The sequence below is a fragment of the Mobula birostris genome, chromosome 7, assembly GCF_030028105.1.
Source record: "Mobula birostris isolate sMobBir1 chromosome 7, sMobBir1.hap1, whole genome shotgun sequence".
NCBI lineage: Eukaryota > Metazoa > Chordata > Chondrichthyes > Myliobatiformes > Myliobatidae > Mobula > Mobula birostris.
In genome coordinates, this window is record NC_092376.1 from 177,846,916 (window position 1) to 177,866,309 (window position 19,394).

Sequence of the window (19,394 nt, forward strand, 5' to 3'; positions counted from 1 at the left end):
GATGATGGAATAGATGGCTTTGTTGCCAAGTTTGCAGATGATAAGAAGATTGGTGGAGGGGCAGGTAGTAGTGAGGAAACAGGTAGGCTGCAGGAGGACTTAGACAGATTAGGAGAATGGGCAAGAAAGTGGCAAACGAAATACAATGTTGTAAAACGCATGGTCATGCACTTTGTTAGTAGAAATAAATGTGCTGATGATTTTCTAAACAGGGAGAAAATCTAAAACTCTGAGATGCAGAGGGACTTGGGAGTCCTTGTGCAGAGCACCCTAACACCCTAAAGGTTAACCTGCAGGTAGAGTCAGTGGTGAGGAAGGCAAATGCAATGTTAGCATTCATTTCAAGAGGTCAAGAATACAAGAGCAGTGATGTGATGCTGAGGTTTTACAAGGCACTGGTGAGGCCTCACTTTGTGTGTGGTGAACAGTATTGGGCTCCTTATCTAAGTGCTGGCATTGGAGAGGGTCCAGAGGAGGTTCACAAAGATGATTCCAGGAATGAAAGGGTTATCATACGAGGAACGTTTGATGATTCTGGGTCTGTACTCACTCGAATTCAGAAGGATGAGGGGGGATCTCATTGAAACCTTTCCACTGTTGAAAGGCCTGGGCATGGTAGCTGTGGAAAGGATATTTCCGATGGTGGGAAGTCTAGGACAAGAGCGCACAGCTTCAGAATCAAGGGGCATCCATTTAAAATAGAGATGTGGGGAAATTTGCTTAGCCAGAGAGTGGTGAAGTTGTGGAATTTGTTACCACAGGCAGCTGTGGAGGCCAGGTCGTTGGATGTATTTAAGGCAGAGACTGATAGATTTTGGATTGGAACTCGTGTCAAAGGTTACGGGGAGAAGGCTGGGGAGCGGAGCTGAGGAGGGGAGAGAAGGACCAGCCATGATTGAATGGCAGAGCAGGCTCGATGGGTCAAAGAGCTCATCTCTTCTCCTGTGTCTTCTGGTCTTAACTGACTAACTGGAATGTCTTTGAACTGTGGGACGAAAGCAGAGCAGCTGGAAGGAGCCTGCACATTCACAGGGAGGATGTACAAACTCCTTACAGATAGTGCTGGGGTTGAACGCCGAATTCCGACACCTCGAGTTTAATAGCATCGTGCTGACACTGCACTACCCCTCTATCTCCCTTTCCTTTAGTAACTTCCCTAAAACTATGTTCCCCACCCACCTCCTCAAACTAGGAAACTATTACTGGTGAGTGGTTATATCACAAAACTTGTATAATACAACAAAGCTCTCCCCTTAACAGGTGAATAGATCTGCGTGGAATTCACACAGAACTGGTATTTCATCAGGAACCTTGGAATGATTTAATCAGCCAACAGTGACACCAAGTGGCGTTATTGTGTAACTACAGCTTACGGAAATAATTCACCATGTGGTAAAAGAATATTCGTAACAAGAATATTTTGCTCTGCCATTAACATGGAAACAGGCCCTTCGGCCCAGTTGGTCTATGCTGACCAAGATGCTCCATCTAAGATAGTCCCATTCACCAGTGTTAGGCCTATAGCGTTCTTCACCTCACCTGCCCAGCAAGCCAGGGCAGTATGCTATGGAAAGCAAGCTCTTGACTCTGCCTTTCCACGCCCAAAGGAACAGCAGAGACCAATACAGTTTGGTACCAGTGACATCACAGGGGTTGCCAGTCAGCGCTGAACTCAACGTAGGACTGCTTTAGGGACTCCAGCTGCGGATTTTTCCCTCAGGGTTCACTCCTGAGGCCTTCCCCATGAGTGGGTTAGGCGCGAGACAACAGAGGTCTGAGATTAGAGTTTTCCTTTTCCTAGATGAGCTGCCAACCACGGCTGATGAGGCCCATCTGCCCAAAGCTACTGGTTTTAAGGTGCCAGCAACCCTTTCTCCAGTCAGTAGAAACAGTTCCGATGTGCTTCGTAGCTAAGCCACAGGTGAAGGCCGGGAGCTGGACTTGGTTGTCAGAGGCTGCTTACAGAGGCACGCCATTGGGAGCGTTTAGTAGGTTGTGTGGGAGCTTGTCCCCTTTACGTCCCCGTTATGACAAGCTGAAGGAACCATAAAAATAACTATACACTACAATAAGAATGTATTAAAAATCTAAATTAATTGTGGAAAGACAGTGCAAAAATGTAAGGTAGTGTTCATGGGTTTATGGAGCGTTCAGAAGTCTGATGGCAGAGGGGAAGAAGCTGTTCTTGAAATATTGAATGTGTGATTCAGGCTCCTGTACCTCCACCCTGAGGGTAGTAGTGAGAAAAGAGCATGTCCTGGGTCCTTAATGATGTATGCCACCATTTTGAGGCATAACCTTTTGAAGATGTCCGCGATGGTTGGGAGGCGAGTGTCCATGACGGATCTGACCTACCAGGAGGTGAAGCAACCAGTCCCAATGCTCTCCACTGTACAACCATAGAAATTTGCCAGGTCTTTGATAACATGCCGAATCTCCTCAAACTCCCAATGAAACGTAGCTATTGTCATGCCTTCTTCACAATGGTGTCATATTAGTGGACCATGGTCAGCTCTTCAGAGATGTTGACGGCCAGAAGTTTGAAGGGCAGGTGGTCATGCTGGAGCCAGCTGAAGCAGCTGCTCCTGGTCCTGCGCAGCGGCCCCTCCACACCAGATCGTGATGCACTCCAGGAAACACCTGTAGAAATTTGCTAGGGTCTTCGGTGGCTGATGGAAAGGGAGCATCTGACATGGCGTTGAGAATCTCATCACCGTGCAGCAGTAGCACTCTGAACTGGCAGAGAGAACGTGTCTCCTCACTGGCTAGGAGCACCTCTACTCCCTCCAAGTTTAAAGTTCAAAGTTCAAAGTAAACTTAGTAACAAAGTATGTGCATGTCATCATGTACTACTCTGAGATTAATTTTCTTGCAGGCATTCACAGTAAAATTCACAAGAATGGCTGACTGTCTGGTGTGACATGATAAAAAAACAGTAAAATAAAGAAATACAATAGAATCAATGAAAAACTACACACAAGGACTGACAAACCCCCAATGTGCAAGACTGCGAATACTAAAAGAAATGTTGATAATAATAGATAGACAAACAAATAAATGAACATATTGATAATGAGAACATGAGTTGTAGAGTCCTTGAAAGTGATACTGTGGGTTGTGGGATCAGTTCTGTGTTGAGGTGAGTGAAGTTATCCATGTTAGTTCAGGAGCCTGGTAGGGTAATAACTGTTCCTGAGCCCAGTGGTATAGGGCCTAAAGCTCCTGTATCACCTTCACAATGGCAGCAGCGAGAAGAACGCACGGCCTGGGTAGTGGGGGTCTTTGTTGATAGATGCCTCTTTCTTGTGGTAGTGCTCCTTGTGAATGTGCTCATCCTGTGAAGGACTGGGATGTGTCTACCACTTCTTGTAGGCTTCTTTGTTCTTGGGCACTGGTGTTCCATACCAGGTCGAGATGCAGACAGCCAATTCAGCCGAGCCTGGCTGCAAAAGGGAAAGGTTGGGCACGGGGCTAGTAACCCCTTCCCATAAAAACCCAGAACTGCCAACAGAAGCTCCAAAGACCTCGTCCCTAGGAGAGGAAGGATCTGCACCTAGAGGATGTATGAAGTCACATGGTGAAAGCAGAAGCCACAGGGCTGATCAGCTTTCAGCCCAGGACAGAGGACCGTGGAGATCTGCTCTCGGTGGCCTGTGCCCCAGAAGGGGTGAGGGGCTGAAGAAGATGGAGGAGCTGACACAAGTCCATTGTGACCCCGAGGGACTGTCTGAGAAGAAGGAGAAGACAAAATACACAGTTTAGCATCCCGAGGATATTTAAAGAGGACTTGTTAACACACTCTTGTGTTCTCATTATCACATTTCTATTTGTGGGAGATGCATTTATGTAATTAAACTGCCATATGTTTTCCAGCCAGCCGTGACGGCACTTCAGAAGGGTGTCATTGAGGTGTGCAGAGGGCGGGCAACATCTCTCGCGCTCGGCCTCCCTTACCGCTTCTGACTGCACTGCGAGGGGGGAAAGTAATGATCTGTTTCTCTTCGTTCTAAATGCAGGAAACAAGCAGACGTCCTCATCGTCAGGAGGTGATGCATGGATGCCCAGGTACGGGCCTCAGTACCCCTATGGTGATCAGCCCACTGGATACAAGCTTAACGTCTACATTCCCGGCAACGCACCGCTCAAGTCGAGCAAAATGAACCCGGCAGGCAAGACGGACCAGAGCAAAACCTTCTCCACCTTTGGGAAAAAGACAAAATTAACTTCATTACAGGACACAGAACCAGACAGGACATTGAGTTAACATTAAGCACGAGAGATTCTGCAGATGCTGGAAGTCCAGAGTGACACACACAACGGGCTGGAGGAGCTCAGCAGACCAGGCAGTGTCTACGGAGGGAAATAAAGAGTCAACATTTTAGGCTGAAACCTTTCATAGTCATCAAGTCAGTGAGGACTGCAGCACAGAAACATGCCCTTCGGCCCATCTAGTCCACACTAAACCATTATCCTGCCTAGTCCCATCGATCCGCACTTGGACTACAGCCACCCCCCCATACCCCTCCCATCCCATGCACTTATCCAAACTTCTCTTTAATGCTGCAATCAAAACCGCATCCACCCACTTCGTTCGTTCCACACTCCCACCACCCTCTGAGTGAAGAAGTTTCCCCTCATGTTCCCCTTAAACATTTCAGCTTTCACCCTTAACCCAAGACTTCTAGTTGTAGTCTCACCCAACCTCAATGGAAAAAGCCTGCTCGTATTTACCCTATCTATACCCCTCATAATTTTGTATACCTCTATCAAATCTCCCCTCATTCTCCACGCTCTGGGGAATAAAATCAACCCTTCCATATAACTCAGGTCCTCAAGTCCCGGCAACATCCTCGTAAATTTTCTCTGCACTCTCAATCTGATTGACATCTTTCCTGCAGATGGGTGACCAGAACTGTACACAATACTCCAAATTAGACCATAGCAGCGTCTTATATGATTTCAACTTCACACCCCGACTCCTGTGCTCAATACTTTGATTTATGAGGGCTAATGTGCCTAAAGCTTTCTCTACGACCCTATCTTCCTGTGATGTCGCTCTCAAGGAATCTGTATTCCCACGTCCCTTTGTTCTAGCACACTCCTCAGTACCCTAAAGTTCACTGTGTCAGTCCTACCCTGGGCTGTCTCCCCGAAGGGCAACACCTCACACTTGACCTCCAGTCTTGGTGTCTTCAGCTAATTTATCTGCATTAAATTCCATCTGCTATTTTAAGACTATAAGATATAGGAGCAGAATTAGGCCCATTTGACCCATCGAGTCCTCTCCGTCATTTCATCATGGCTGATTCATTTCTGTCTCGGCTCCAACTTCCCGCCTTCTCCTCATAAACCTTTATGCTCTTACTAATCTATCAACCTCTGCCTTGAATATACCCAATGACTTGGCTTCCGCAAATGATTCCACAGATTCGCCACTCTCTGGCCAAAGAAATTCCTCCTCACCTCCATTCTAAAACTACGCCCCTCTATTCTGAGCCTCTGTGGTCTGGTCTTAGACTCCCTCACCATAGGAAACATCCTCTCAACATGCACTATATCAAGCCTTTCGACAACCAATAGGTTTCAATGAGGTCACCCCTCATTCTTCTGAATTCTAGTGAGCCCATTTATTTTTTCATTCCTCAGTAGGGAGAATGATGAAGTGTCATCAGTACTGATGTTCCATTATCGTTAATAAATGGACCCGGCCTGAAATGTTGACTGCTTATTCCCCTCCATAAATACTGCCTGGCCTGCTGAGTTCCTCCAGCATTGTGTGTTGCTCTTGAGTTAATGTTATCAGGAAGAATCCATTTTATTTACACACAGAAACAGCAATCTGTTTGAGTTACGATTACCAATAATTGGTAAAAACAAAAACCGTGAGGAGGGGAGATAAAATTTCTTCGTTGCATTCTGGAATCCACTTCCGGTGGAATAGATCCAGAAATGAGATTTGGATCTATTCTTCAAGATAGAATGTTCACAGGGCTACGGGGGTGTGGGAAGGGTATGGTTGAAACAAAAAATTTGGTCCTTTGGGGGTTGTCTGCCTGATTGTGCTCTTTGCTTCAGTGTCTACGACTGTGTCTGCAGCATGTCCCAGATTAAAATCAGGCTGTGATGTTTGAGTTTTTTTTTGCTGCGTTTTTTCGTTTGCCCCGCCGTCAAGTGTTAGACGATGTGAGAATGAGTAATCACTCAGATCCATGCTGTTGAGACGCTGTTAGAAGTATATTCGCGTTGATGTGTTGATTTGCCGAGTGCCAGGCATTGACAGCTGGATGACCCTGTTGGAGGTGTTAGCGTGTTGCATTGGCCATGTGTTGCTTTGCTTATCTTAGCTACACTGACAAGCTTCCTACTAAAACTGCTCTTCCGTATGTCGCCTCATACAAGATGCTGGAGGAACTCAGCAGGTCAGGCAGCATTGATGGAAATGAATAGACAGTTGACACTTCAGGCTAAGACCCTTCGTCTATACAGGAATGGAGGGGAGAAGAAGGTAGGGGGAGGGGAAGGTGTACAAGCTAGAAGGTGATAGGAGAATCCAGGCGGGTGGGGAGGGAGGGGGTGAACTGAGAAGCTAGGATGTGATAGGTGGAAGAGGTAAAGAACTGAAGAAGAAGGAATCTGATAGGAGAGGAGAGTGAACCATGGGAGAAAGGGGAGGAGGAGGAGGAGGAGGAGGGTCACACAGGCAGGTGAGGAGAAGAGGTAAGAGGCTAAGAGTGGGGAATTGAAGAAGAGGGAAGGGGGCTGGTAAAATGACCACAAGTTGGAGAATCTATATTAGAGACGACCCAGACGGAATATGAGGTGTTGAAAGTTGCCTCACCATGGTAGCAGAGGAGGCCATGGACCAACATGTTGGAGTGGGAGTAGGGATAGGAATTAAAGCGGTTGGCCACCAGAAAATCCTACTTTTTTGCAAATGGAGTGAAGGTGCTTGACAAAGTAGTCTCCCCATCTACGTCGGGTAGAGGAGGCCGCATCGGGACCACCGGATACAGAAGGCCTTCTCCTGAAGGTAATAGTTGTTCACTAGGATACAGCCTGTCCAGCACCTGCGTTGCACTGGAGTCATTATCTGTGGAGCCCTTGTGGGTGTCGGAGGTGCAGTGATGCAGCAAGTAGAGCGAAGGCCTCCCAGTGCCTGAGACGCAGGTTCAATCCTGACTTCGGGTGCTGCCTACATTTTATTTTTATTTAGAAGTGGGACGTGGAACGGGTCCCCCCGGCCCAGTGAGCCTCATTTTACATGTTCTGTAATACAAGTTCAAGTTTGTTGTCAGCTGATTGTACATATATGTAACCAAATGAAACAACATTCCTCTGGACCACTGTGCACCCACAATACATCACACACAGCACATTAATCAAAATACTGCCACAAACTAGTTGATAAAATATAATTTAAAGTGTATATAGTGTGCAGCACAGGTGAACAGTGAACAGCTCGCTGTCCTAGTGACGAGACCTCGGTGGTGGCAGGGTATTAGTCTCACAACATGAGGGAAGAAGCTGTTACCCAGTCTGACAGTCCTAGTCCTGATGCTCCTGTACCCCCTTCCTGATGGTAGTGGGTCAGAGAGATTGCGGTCGAGTCTCTTGCCTACAATGCTCCCAGTAAAAGTCACAACTGGGGGGAGGGAGACCCCATTGTTCCTCTTGGCAGATAGCTATCTATCTATTTGTTTCGGGATACTGAGCAGAACAGATCCTTATAATAGTCATAGTCATACTTTATTGATCCTGGGGGAAATTGGTTTTCGTTACAGTTGCACCATAAATAATAAATAGTGATAAAACCATAAATAGTTAAATAGTAATATGTAAAGTATACCAGTAAATTATGAAATAAGTCCAGGACCAGCTTATTGGCTCAGGGTGTCTGACCCTCCAAGGGAGGAGTTGTAAAGTTTGATGGCCACGGGCAGGAATGACTTCCCATGACGCTCTGTGTTGCATCTCGGTGGAATGAGTCTCTGGCTGAATGTACTCCTGTGCCCACCCAGTACATTATGTAGTGGATGGGAGACATTGACCAAGATGGCATGCAACTTAGACGGCATCCTCTTTTCAGACACCACCATGAGAGAGTCCAGTTCCATCCCCACAACATCACTGGCCTTACGAATGAGTTTGTTGATTCTGTTGGTGTCTGCTACCCTCAGCCTGCTGCCCCAGCACACAACAGCAAACACGATCGCACTGGGCACCACAGTCCTTCCGGCCCAGTGAGTCACACCACCCAGAAAATCACCTTCTCAACACCAGCTTAATTACAGGACAATTCACCAGGATCAATTAACCTGCTGCCAGGTTTGTTTCTGGACTGTCGGAGGAAACCGGAGCATCTCAGAGAAATCCTATGCGGTTCACCGGGAAAACGCAGAATCTCCTTACAGGTGGTGCTGGAATTGAGCTCCAAGCTCTGGAATGCCCGAGGCACCCTGTGGTGCTATTGTGTTACAGTCAGTGCTACCCACACGGGTCAGGCAGCACATCTATGGGAAGGAATAGAGTCGATGTTTCGGGCTGAAACTTCCTGATAAAGGGCTAATTCCCTTTGCTGTCTGTACGGTCTCCCCATGACAACATGGATGCTCCAATTTCCTCCCTCATTCCAAAGGCCTACATTTTTGGTAAGTTAGTTGAGGGCACGCTATGTTGGCGTTAGAGATGTGGTGACACTTTGAGGTCTGCTCTGCCCTCGAGAGAGAGAGAGACCCTTTCAGAGCAAGACGTCTGCTTGACCCAACACTACACGACATTTTATGTGCTAAAGATAAAGAAAAATTCTGAACAATTCAAACAAATCCATATTTACAATGCTTACTTTGAACTACATGTAACAGTTTCAAATGCCTGGACCTTCCCTCCGGCACCAGACCTCCCTGTTTGCAACTATATCACAGACATAAGAACATAAGAAATAGGAGCAGGAGTCGGCCATCCAGCCCATCGAGCCTGACCCGCCATTCAATAAGACCATGGCTGATCTGTCTGTAAACTCATCTCCATCTACCTGTGTTTTCCCCATAACTCTTAATTCCCTTTCTATGTAAAAACCCACCTAACTGTATCTTAAATATATTTAGAGAGGAAGCCTCAACTGCTTCCCTGGGCAGAGAATTCCACTGGTTCATACTCTCTGGGAAAAACAGTTTCTCCTCATCTCCGTCCTAAATCTTCTCCCCTGAATCTTGAGGCAATGTCCCCTAGTTCTAGTCTCACCTACCAATGGAAACAACTTTTCTACTATCTTATCTATCCCTTTCAAAATGTTGTATGTTTCTATAAGATCCCCTCTCATTCTTCTGAACTCAGAGAGTATAGTCCCAGGCGACTCAATCTCTCATAGGTTAACCCCTTCATCCCTGGAATCAACCTGGACACCCAAATACACACGAGTACTGAATTTAAGTCAGCACGTCTGTTCTTCCAGTTAACTTGGTTCATGGTTTTAGAAACCCATTGTTCATAGCTGCTTTTTAGATCCAATTCACGATCCATACTCAAATCTGAAGGCGAGTGGCTGAAGTCAGTTAAAGTTTTTAGCCACATGTGCTAAACCCACAAATCGCTCTAACACGTCTTTTGACTGTGTTGGTTGTAAACTCAAACGCAATGCATTTCGCTGTATGTTTCAATGTTTCATAGTACATGTGACAAATGAAGTTAATCTTTAATCTCAACGTTTACATATTTATTGTAACTTGTAGCAACATTTATGTCTTGCACTGTACTGCTGCCACAATACAGTATCAGAATCAGTCAGATTTATTATCACTGAGGTTTGTCATGAAATTTGTTTTTTTTGCTGAGCAGTACAATGCAGTACTTAAAATGACTATAAGTTACAATAAGAAATACATAATAAATTTAAACAAGAAATGCAAAATGAGAGTCTCATAGTGTCGGGGGGGGGGTGGGCGTGGTCATACAATACAGCACAGGCCCTTCAGCGGAACCAGCCCATGCCAACTACAGTAGCGTAGCGGTCAGCACAACGCTATTACAGCTCGGGGCATCAGAGTTCAGAGTTCAATTCTGACGACCTCTGTAAATAAGTTTATTATTTCTTTGGGTGTACCTGTGGGTTACCTCCCACAGTCCAAAGACATTAGGATTCAAAATTCAAAAGTTCAAAGTAAATTTATTATCAAAGTGCACATATTTTACCATATGCAACCCTGAGATTTATCTAAAATTAAAAAAAAATTGTGCTGGTCCTCCTAGACCTTCCACTGATTTAACCCTAGCCTAATGGCAGGACAATTTACAATGACTAATTGACCCACTAACCAGTATGTCTTTGGACTGTGGGAGGAAACCAGAGCACCCGGAGGAAATCCATGCGTCACAAAGAGAATGAACAAGCTCCTTACAGACAGCAGAGGGAATTGAACCCAGGTCGCTGGTACTTGTGGGCATTCACAGTAAATACAAAGAAAGTAGGTTAATTGGTCTTTGTAAATTGTCCTGTGATTTAGGCTGAGGGTTAAATAGGTGGGTTGTTGGGCAGCAAGTCTCTGTGGGTCAGAAGGGCTTATTCTGTCAACACACATCAAAGTTGCTGGTGAATGCAGCAGGCCAGGCAGCATCTCTAGAAAGAGGTACAGTGGATGTTTCGGGCCGAGACCCTTCGTGAGGACTAATTGACTTCACCAGCAACTTTGATGTGTGTTGCTTGAATTTCCAGCATCTGCAGAATTCCTGTTGAAAGTCTCTGGCTGTCCACTTAATCTATATCTCTTATCATTTTATTAACCTCTATCAAATCATCTCTCTCACCAGTCCAATTTCTCCATCAATTCTGATTCTGATTTGGACATCTCGATAAATCCTTTCTTCACTCTTTCCAGCTTAATAATGATTTTCCTACAGGCCGGATGACCAAAACTGAGCACAATACTCCGCCTGTGGTCTCACCAGTGTCCAGTACAGCCGCACCATGTTCTCCCAACTTCCGCACTCAGTGTCCTGACTGATGAAGGCCAGCATGCCAACAGCCTTCTTCACGACCCTGTCTGCCAGTGGTTCCACTTTTAGTGAACCATGTACCAGCACTCTCACCCAACGTCTTGACAGTGCCACGCCGTTGTAGGTGCTGTCTTTTCACGAGGATTGGTGATATTGTGGATAGTGTAGAAGACCGACAATGAATACAACAGGATATGGATCAGTTGCAGATATGGGTAGAGAAATGGCAGATCCTGGCCAATGTAAGTGTTGCACATTGGCAGATCAAATGTAAAGGCCATACCCTTACAGTGTTGATGAGCAGAGGGATCTTGGGGTCCAAGTTCATAGCTCCCTGAAAATGGCTACACTGGTCGACAAGGTGGTTAAGAAGGCTTATGGCATGCTTGCCTTCATTAGTAGAGGCACTGAGTTCAAAAGTCAAGAAATTAATGTTGCAGCTTTATAAAACTCTAGCTAGGCCGCAGCTGGAGTATTGCACACAGTTCTGGTCACCCCACTATAGGAAGGATATGGAGGCTTTGGAGAGGGCACAGAAGGGGTTTACAAGGATGTTGCCTGGATTAGTGGGCATGTGCTAAAATAAGAGGCTGGATAAACTTGGACTGTTTTCTTCGGAGCGGTGGAGGCTGAGGTGAGATCTGATAGAGGTTTATAAGATTATGAGAGGTATCGATAAAGTAGAGTGAGTATCTGTTTCCAAGGGTTGAAATGTCTAACACCAGAGGGCATGCATTTAAGGTGAGAGGGGCAAGTTTTTCACACACAGAGCGTAGAGGGTGCCTGTAATGCACTGCCTGGGGTGGTGGTAGAGATCGAAACATTAGAGACTTCTAAGAGACGTTTAGAATGGCACATGAATGTGAGGATATGGAGATTGTGTAGACAGAAGGGATTGGTTCAGCACAACACCAGGCCGAAGGGAATGTTCTCAGCTGTTCTGTTCCGTGTTCCGTGTTCTATGTTCTATGAGCGTCTCCCGTAGATATGAACGATCTCACCGTGATGTTTCGCAGAGGAACGGAGGAGAGCCCTTGGTGCCCTTGAACCAACACTAGGTTCTTCTTGAAGCTAAAGAGCTGATTATCAGCTACAGGAGAAAGAACTCAAAGGTCCATGAGCCAGTTCTCATTAGGAGATCAGAGGTGGAGAGTATCAGTAACTTTAAATTCCTTGGCATTATCCTATAAGTGATTCTATCCTGGGCCAACATGTAAATTACTACTCTCACCTTAAATACATGCCCTCTAGTATTTGCGCCATCACAAAGAAGGCAAGGTAGCACCTCTACTTTCATAGGAGTTTGTATAGGTTCAGCATGTCATCTGAAACTTTGACAAGCAAGATTCTCACTATTGTAGATGCACAGTAGTGAGGATCCTGACTCATTGCATCATGACCTGGTGTGGAAACACCAGTGTCCAGGAAAGGAAAAGTCTACAGAAAGAGATGGATACAGTCCAATCCATCCCCAACCCCCACCACTGAGCCCATTTCCACAGCACTGCCACAAAAAAGCAGCATCCATTATCAAGAATCCCCTTGCCATCCATGACATAATTTCTGCAATGTTCCCTCTGATGTCTTTTTTATATCTGCATGGACCAACCATTGCTCTGAGCAGGAAATTTTTACATGTCCTGAAAACTGCCTCACACTTAAATGTTTTCTTTTGTGTACGATGAATAGTTAGAAAGAAAATTGAAAAATCACAGCTTGAAATACAGTTCAAGAAAAAAAAAACTTTCACATTTCATAAACTTTTTCAAGCTGCATCCGATTCCAGTTGTGTGGCCACAAAGGCTATGTGCGTGGGAGCATTTCAGTTACTGCGCGACCAGGCACCTGCACAGCCTTAGAGGGAATGGTGCTTCTCTCTACCACTGTTGGTCTTTGAAAGTGAGTCTACATCTTACTGACTCACTTTCAAAGACTCTACAACTCATGTTCTCAGAATATTGGAAACTTTTTCATCTTGCATACGAGGAGGACAGCCGCACGGGCTCAGTCCTTCTGCAAAGCGTGACAGCGACCCGGGTCTGAACGCCACGACTCGGTGGCTGAACGCACCAATCCGGCTGCTGACCGTCTCCGTTGGGAGCCATTGCTGACCCCTTCCACATTCACCCCGATGCTTCAACTTTCCTTGCTGCTTCGTGATGGAGTCGTTCGTGATCCCGCCCCTTGACTCTGGTCCTTTTCGGCCCCCCCTCCCCACCCACCCCCCGTCTCTAATCTCCACGAGGCAGCTCTCTGGACTCAGCATAGTGCTGGATCCTTTGATCGAGATCCAAACTGTACGTCACAGGCCCCAACAGTGTCTGTTACACAAACAAGATGAAAATAACAAGCAGAAGGTGCAGAAAAAGTGAAATAATGGAGAGATTTGCGATCTGGAAGATGTCGGCTGAGGAATCATTCGCTGGCACTATCTTGACTGGAAGATGTCAAGTTTATGTATAGTTTTATCATAAATTCTACTCTATTTCTTTATTTTCCTGTAAATGTCCACAAGGAAATGAATCTCAGGGTAGAATATGGTGATACATTGATAGTAACCTATGTCACAGTGAGCGCTGGCAACGACTGAATGCAGTGCGGAGGAACAACAGGCTCTCAGGGAGACACAGTAACAAGAGGCTGCATATAGGAATACCAACAGAGCATCGTTGGCATGGCCGAGTGGCACCACGATACATGGCTTTCTCAACACAAGACCCCAGCGAACAGCGCAAGTAGAGAGAATGAATGAAATAATCACAGAAAGTGAACAACCCAGGCCAGTCAGAATGAATTTGACAGGATTAAACAGAAAGCACATGGACTTAACGATTCTCGTTAAGACAACAATTAGCAAACACAGGTTCTCGAGAAACCCAGAAGCCCAAGGCTCGAAATCATGCCACAGAGGCCTGCAGGGCTCATGGAATTGACATTGGTTTCAAAGCCTTCCTCCTTTAGCGGTCCAGGCTCCTGTCAGCTGCCTCATCATTTTGCTGCTCTCCTGTTTTCTGACTGCACCCTCACCCCGACTCCTCATGCCCCACCCCTTCCCTCCATCTTATTTTAACAGCTCTGACCCCTCTTTCATTTGGCGCCAATAAAGAATCTAGGACCCCACTGTCCCTCTCCCTCTACAGGTGCTGCCTGACCCGTTGGGTCTTTTTTTGCTCCAGATTCTCCCCCCTGCTGTATGTGGGATCCTCCTGTGCATGAATGGCAGGCTACATTTCCAAAGTATCAGCAGCAGCTTCACTCTAAACGTGGATGCCCAGTGACTGGCCCCTTTGTTGGAGCCGATGAGGGTTGAGAGGTCAGGTGTGACAGATGGAGGGAGTTCAGTTCAGCTGCTGTCAGACATCCACATGGGATTCTGTCTTTCATCAGTCAGGTTTATCACCACTGACATATAGCAAGGCTTTTGTTGTTTTGTGACAGCAGTACAGTCCAAGAAATAAAAATTACTGTAAGTTGCAAAAATAATAACTAAATAGGGCAAAAGATGAACAACCAGGCAGCAACACAGTACCAGGAACTTGAGGAATCTGGAGGTAATTGATGTGACTTAAAAATTGGATTCATTAGTTCATTTGTTATGTGCCATGTTGTATGATGTGGGTGATTATGGTCCTTCCATGACTATGATTGTTCTTGTCAAATTTTTCTGTAGAAAAATTTGCCTTCTTCTGGGCAGTGTCTTTAGAAGTGAGGTGACCCCAGCCATTACCAATACCCTTCAGAGACTGTCTGCTTGGTGTCAGTGGTCACATAACCAGGACATGTGATGTGTACCAGCTACTCATAGGACCATCCACCTCCTGCTCCCACGGCTTCATGTCACCCTGATCGGGGGCTAAGCAGATGCTACACTTTGCTGAAGGGGGACCTGCAGGCGAGCAGAGGGAAGAGCGCCACTTACTCCCCTGGTAGGGACATACCTCCACCCCGCCACTCCAACCAGTACTGGAAAAGCCAGAAAGGATTTGACAAGTGTGGACTGGGATAGGTTGTCTTCTGACAAAGATGTACGTGGTAAGTGGGAGGCCTTCAAAAATGAAGTTTTGACAGTACAGAATTAGTATACACCTGTCAGAATAAAAGGCTAGGGTAACCAGTTTAGTCAAGAGGTATTGAGGCCCTGCTTAAGAAAAAGGAAGTGCAAGCAGGTATAGACAGGCAGGAACTAACAGGAAGTATAAGAAATACAAGAGGACACTAAGAAGAAAATCAGGAGGGCTAAAAGAAGCATGTGTTTGCTTTAGCAAACAAGGTGAAAGAGAATCCCAAGAGCTGCTACAGATATATTGAGAGCAAGAGGATAGCAAGGGACAGAACTGGTCCCCTGGAAAATCAGAGTGGAAATCAATGCAAGGAGCCAAAAGAGATGGGGAAGATAGTAAATGGATTTTCTACATCTGCATTTACTCAGGAGATAGACAGAGTCGGTAGATGTGAGGCAATGCAGCTGCACAGTCAAAATTCAAAGTTCAAGATACACTTATTATCATCAAAGTATATATACATAATACAACCTTGAGATTCATCTCCTAACAGGCAGCCACTAAACAAAGAAACCCCAAAGAACCCATATAAATAAGAGACTATCAAAAACACAATGTGCAGAGAAGAACATCGTGCAAACAATAACCACAAGCAAATAGCATTCAGAACTGAAGTCTGCAAAGAGAGTCCTGTAATTCAGTGCGGAGGCGGGTCGTGGAGTAGTGAGCTGAACCGGCCCAGACCTTGCCTCAGGCCACGACACTCTGACCTTTTCAATCTGGCCTGGCACCTAAATCAATGTCCAAACATTGGGTTCAATTGCCTTTACACACTCTGGGGCCAGTAAACCTCCACCTCGGTTCGGCCTGTAGCCGACCCTTCCAATTCAGCACAGCGCTTAAATCTCGATCCAAACATCGAATTCAGTCGCCCCAATTCTCTGTGGTGCATGGGCACTGCCACCTCGATTCGGCCTGTACCCAAACTTTCACATTTGGCCCCGTGCTTGAGTCTCCATCCAAGCATTGATTTCAGTCGATCCAGTGTGCTCTGGTGCCCCGACCTCGCTGCCTCAATTCTGTTTAAAACGATCAAACCTCGGGTCTTCCTCGCTCGAAGTACCTCACCTCGTCTTGGTTCTGCCATATTGAGTTGCTTTCACGTCCAAAGGGTGCTGGTGGCGCAGTGAGATCAGCGCCGGACTCCGAAGTGAAGGTTCCTGAGTTCGAATCCAGGTCGGGCCACCTCCGAGCATGCTTTCCAGCCGTGCTGGGTTGAGTGTCGAGCTAGCCACTCGGCCTTGTAAAAAATATACAAGGGTCGAGTTATGTTCATAACGTGACCTGGTTAATCCTGACACCACAAGCCAGACAAGAATGGCTGAATGTCTGGTACGACATGCCTAAAAAAATTTCATTTGCCAGAAGAAGTGTGATTAACAAAGTTTTTGGTTGTTTTCCTTGTTTTGTTAGCCACTGGCCAGAAGTCGCTGAGGTTCACCAGCGCCATCTTAAACCCTATACAGGTAACTGGGAAGGAGGAGCTTGCTGTATGGAGGCAAGTTTGGGCGGATAAATTCCCAGGGTTTGACAAGGTCTTCCCTTGGACTCTGTGGGAGGCAAGTGCAGAAATTGCTGGGGCCCTAGCACAGAGATTTAAATCATCCTTAGTGACAGGTGAGGTGCCGGAGAATTGAACGATAGCTAATGCTCTTCCACTGTTTAAGAAAGGCGCAGAGCATAAGCCAGGAAGTTATAGGCCGGAGAGCCTGACATCACTAGTGGGAAAGTTATTGGAAGGTATTCTAAGGGGCCGGGTATAGAAGTATTTGGATAGACAGGGGCTCATAGGCATAGTCAACATGGCTTTGTGCTGGGTATGTCGTGTCTAACAAATCTGATAGAGTTTATCAAGGAAGTTACCAGGAAAGTGGATGAAGACAAGACAGTGGATGTTGTCAATATGGACTTTAGCAAGGCCTTTGATAAGCTCCCACATGGAATGTTGGTCAAGAAGGCTCAGTCGCTCGGTATTCAAGGTGAGATAGAAAATTGGATAAGAGAATGGCTTTGCTGAAGAAGCCAGAGAGTGGCGGTAGTTGATTGCCTCTCTAACTGGAGGCTTGTGACTAGCGGAGTGCCACAGGAATCAGTACTCAGTCTGTTGTTGTTTGTATCAACGATAGGGGTGATAATGCAGTAAACTGGATCAGCAAATTTGTGGATGACACCAAGACTGGGGGTGCAGTGGACAGCGAGGAAGGCTATCAATGCTTGCAGTGAGATTTGGATGAACTGGAAAAATAAGCTGAAAAGTGGTAGATGGAATTTAATGCAGACAAGTGTGTGGCATTGCACTTTGGGAGGACAAACCAGGGTAGGACTTACATGACGAGCAGTAGGGAGCAGTAGTATGACCAGGAGTGTAGTAGAACAGAGGGATCTGGGAATACAGGTCCATAATTCATTGAAAGGTAGATAGGGTCATAGAGAGAACTTTTGGTACATAGTTGGGATGTTATGTTGAAGTTGTATAAGACACTGCTGAGATCTAGTTTGGGGAATTGTGTCCAGTTTTGGTCACCTATCTACAGAAAACAGGTAAATAAATTTGAGATTGCAGAGAAAATTTACAAGGATGAATCTAAATTCAGCATCAGAATTTAGAATCACAATCCATGTACCAAATCTAGCTTCCTCTATATTTACTTTGAAGCTAATGGCAGTGTTTCCCTACACAAACTTCGGTCAACTGCCTTGTCTCATTCCCTAATAGCAGATCAAGTATTGCACACTCTCTCTTCGGGACTATGTACTGATGAAGGAATCTTTCCTGCGTACATTTGACAAACTCTGTCCTATCTAGTCCTTTTACAGTATGGGAGTCCCAGTCAGCATGCAGAAAGTTAAAATCACAACCTTATGTTGCTTGCAACAGTCTGTATTCTTTTTACAAATTTGTTCCCTAAATCCCTCGGTTTGTTGGGTGTTCTGCCATAGAGCCTCACTAACGTCGTCATACCTTTCTTATTTTTTATTTCTCAAGTCCACCCGTAGTGCCTCACTAGAGTTCTTTGGTCTGTCCTGACTGGCACTTCCGTGACATTTTCCTGACTAGTAACACCACCCCTCCCCTTTAATTTCTCCCACTCTGTCACGTCTAAAACAACGGAACGCCGGAATATTGATCTGCCAGTCCTGCCCCCGCCCCTGCAACCAAGCCTCAGTAATGGTTACAATATCCATGTATTGATCCATGCCCTGAACTCATCTGCCTTTCTTGCATTGAAATATAAGCAGCTGAGGACGCTAGTCGCACCATGCTCAACCTTTTGATTCCTGACTTTGTCTGAGGTCTTAACAGCATATGTCTCCACAATCTCTCCACTATCTGTTCTGCAATTCTGGTTCCCATCCCCCTGCAACCCTAGTTTCAACCCCACCATGCAGCATCAGCAAACCTTCCGGCTAGGATCAGAATTAGGTTTATTATCACCGGCATGTGATGTGAAATTTGTTAACTTAGCAGCAGCGGTTCAATGCAATACATAATACAGAAGAAGAAGAAGAAAAAAAAATCAATCAATCAATTACAGTATACGTATAGTGAATAGATTAAAAATCCTGCAAAAAACCCCAGAAATACTATATATTAAAAATAGTGAGGTAGTGTCCAAGGATTCACTGTCCATTCAGGAATCGGATGGCAGAGGGGAAGAAGCTGTTCCTGAATCGCTGAGTGTGTGCCTTCAGGCTTCTGTACCTCCTACCTGATGGTAACAGTGAGAAAAGGGCATGCCCTGGGTGCTGGAGGTCCTTAATAATGGACGCTGCCTTTCTGAGACACCGCTCCCTAAAGATGTCCGGGTACTTTGTAGGCTAGTACCCAGGATGGAGCTGACTAGATTTACAACCCTCTGCAGCTTCTTTCGGTCCTGTGCAGTAGCCCCTCCATACCAGACAGTGATGCAGCCTGTCAGAATGCTCTCCACAGCACAACTATAGAAGTTTTTGAGTGCATTTGTTGACATGCCAAATCTCTTCAAACTCCTAATGAAGTATAGTTGCTGTCCTGCCTTCTTTATGACTACATCGATATGTTGGGACCAGGTTAGATCCTCAGAGATCTTGACACCCAGGAACTTGAAGCTGCTCACTCTCTCCACTTCTGATCCCTCTATGAGGATTGGTACGTGTTCCTTTGTCTTACCTTTCCTGAAGTCCACAATCAGCTCTTTCATCTTACTGACGTTGAGTGCCAGGTTGTTGCTGTGACACCACTCCACTAGTTGGCATATCTCACTCCTGTACGCCCTCCCATCACCACCTGAGATTCTACCAACAATGGTTGTATCATCAGCAGATTTATAGATGGTATTTAAGCTATGCCTAGCCACACAGTAA

The 19,394-nt window shown here is 45.9% G+C and overlaps 1 protein-coding gene across 1 annotated transcript in view; it reads left to right on the plus strand.

Moving 5' to 3' along the window:
- The window catches only part of LOC140200997 (protocadherin-10-like), a 78,981-nt gene that overhangs the window by 39,903 nt on the left and 19,684 nt on the right, over positions 1-19,394 (plus strand). Inside the window, exons 5-6 of the mRNA XM_072264633.1 lie at positions 4,017-4,169; positions 16,464-16,516. Of these exons, the coding sequence (XP_072120734.1) occupies positions 4,017-4,169; positions 16,464-16,516 (206 nt within the window). The remainder of the gene's footprint in view (positions 1-4,016; positions 4,170-16,463; positions 16,517-19,394) is intronic.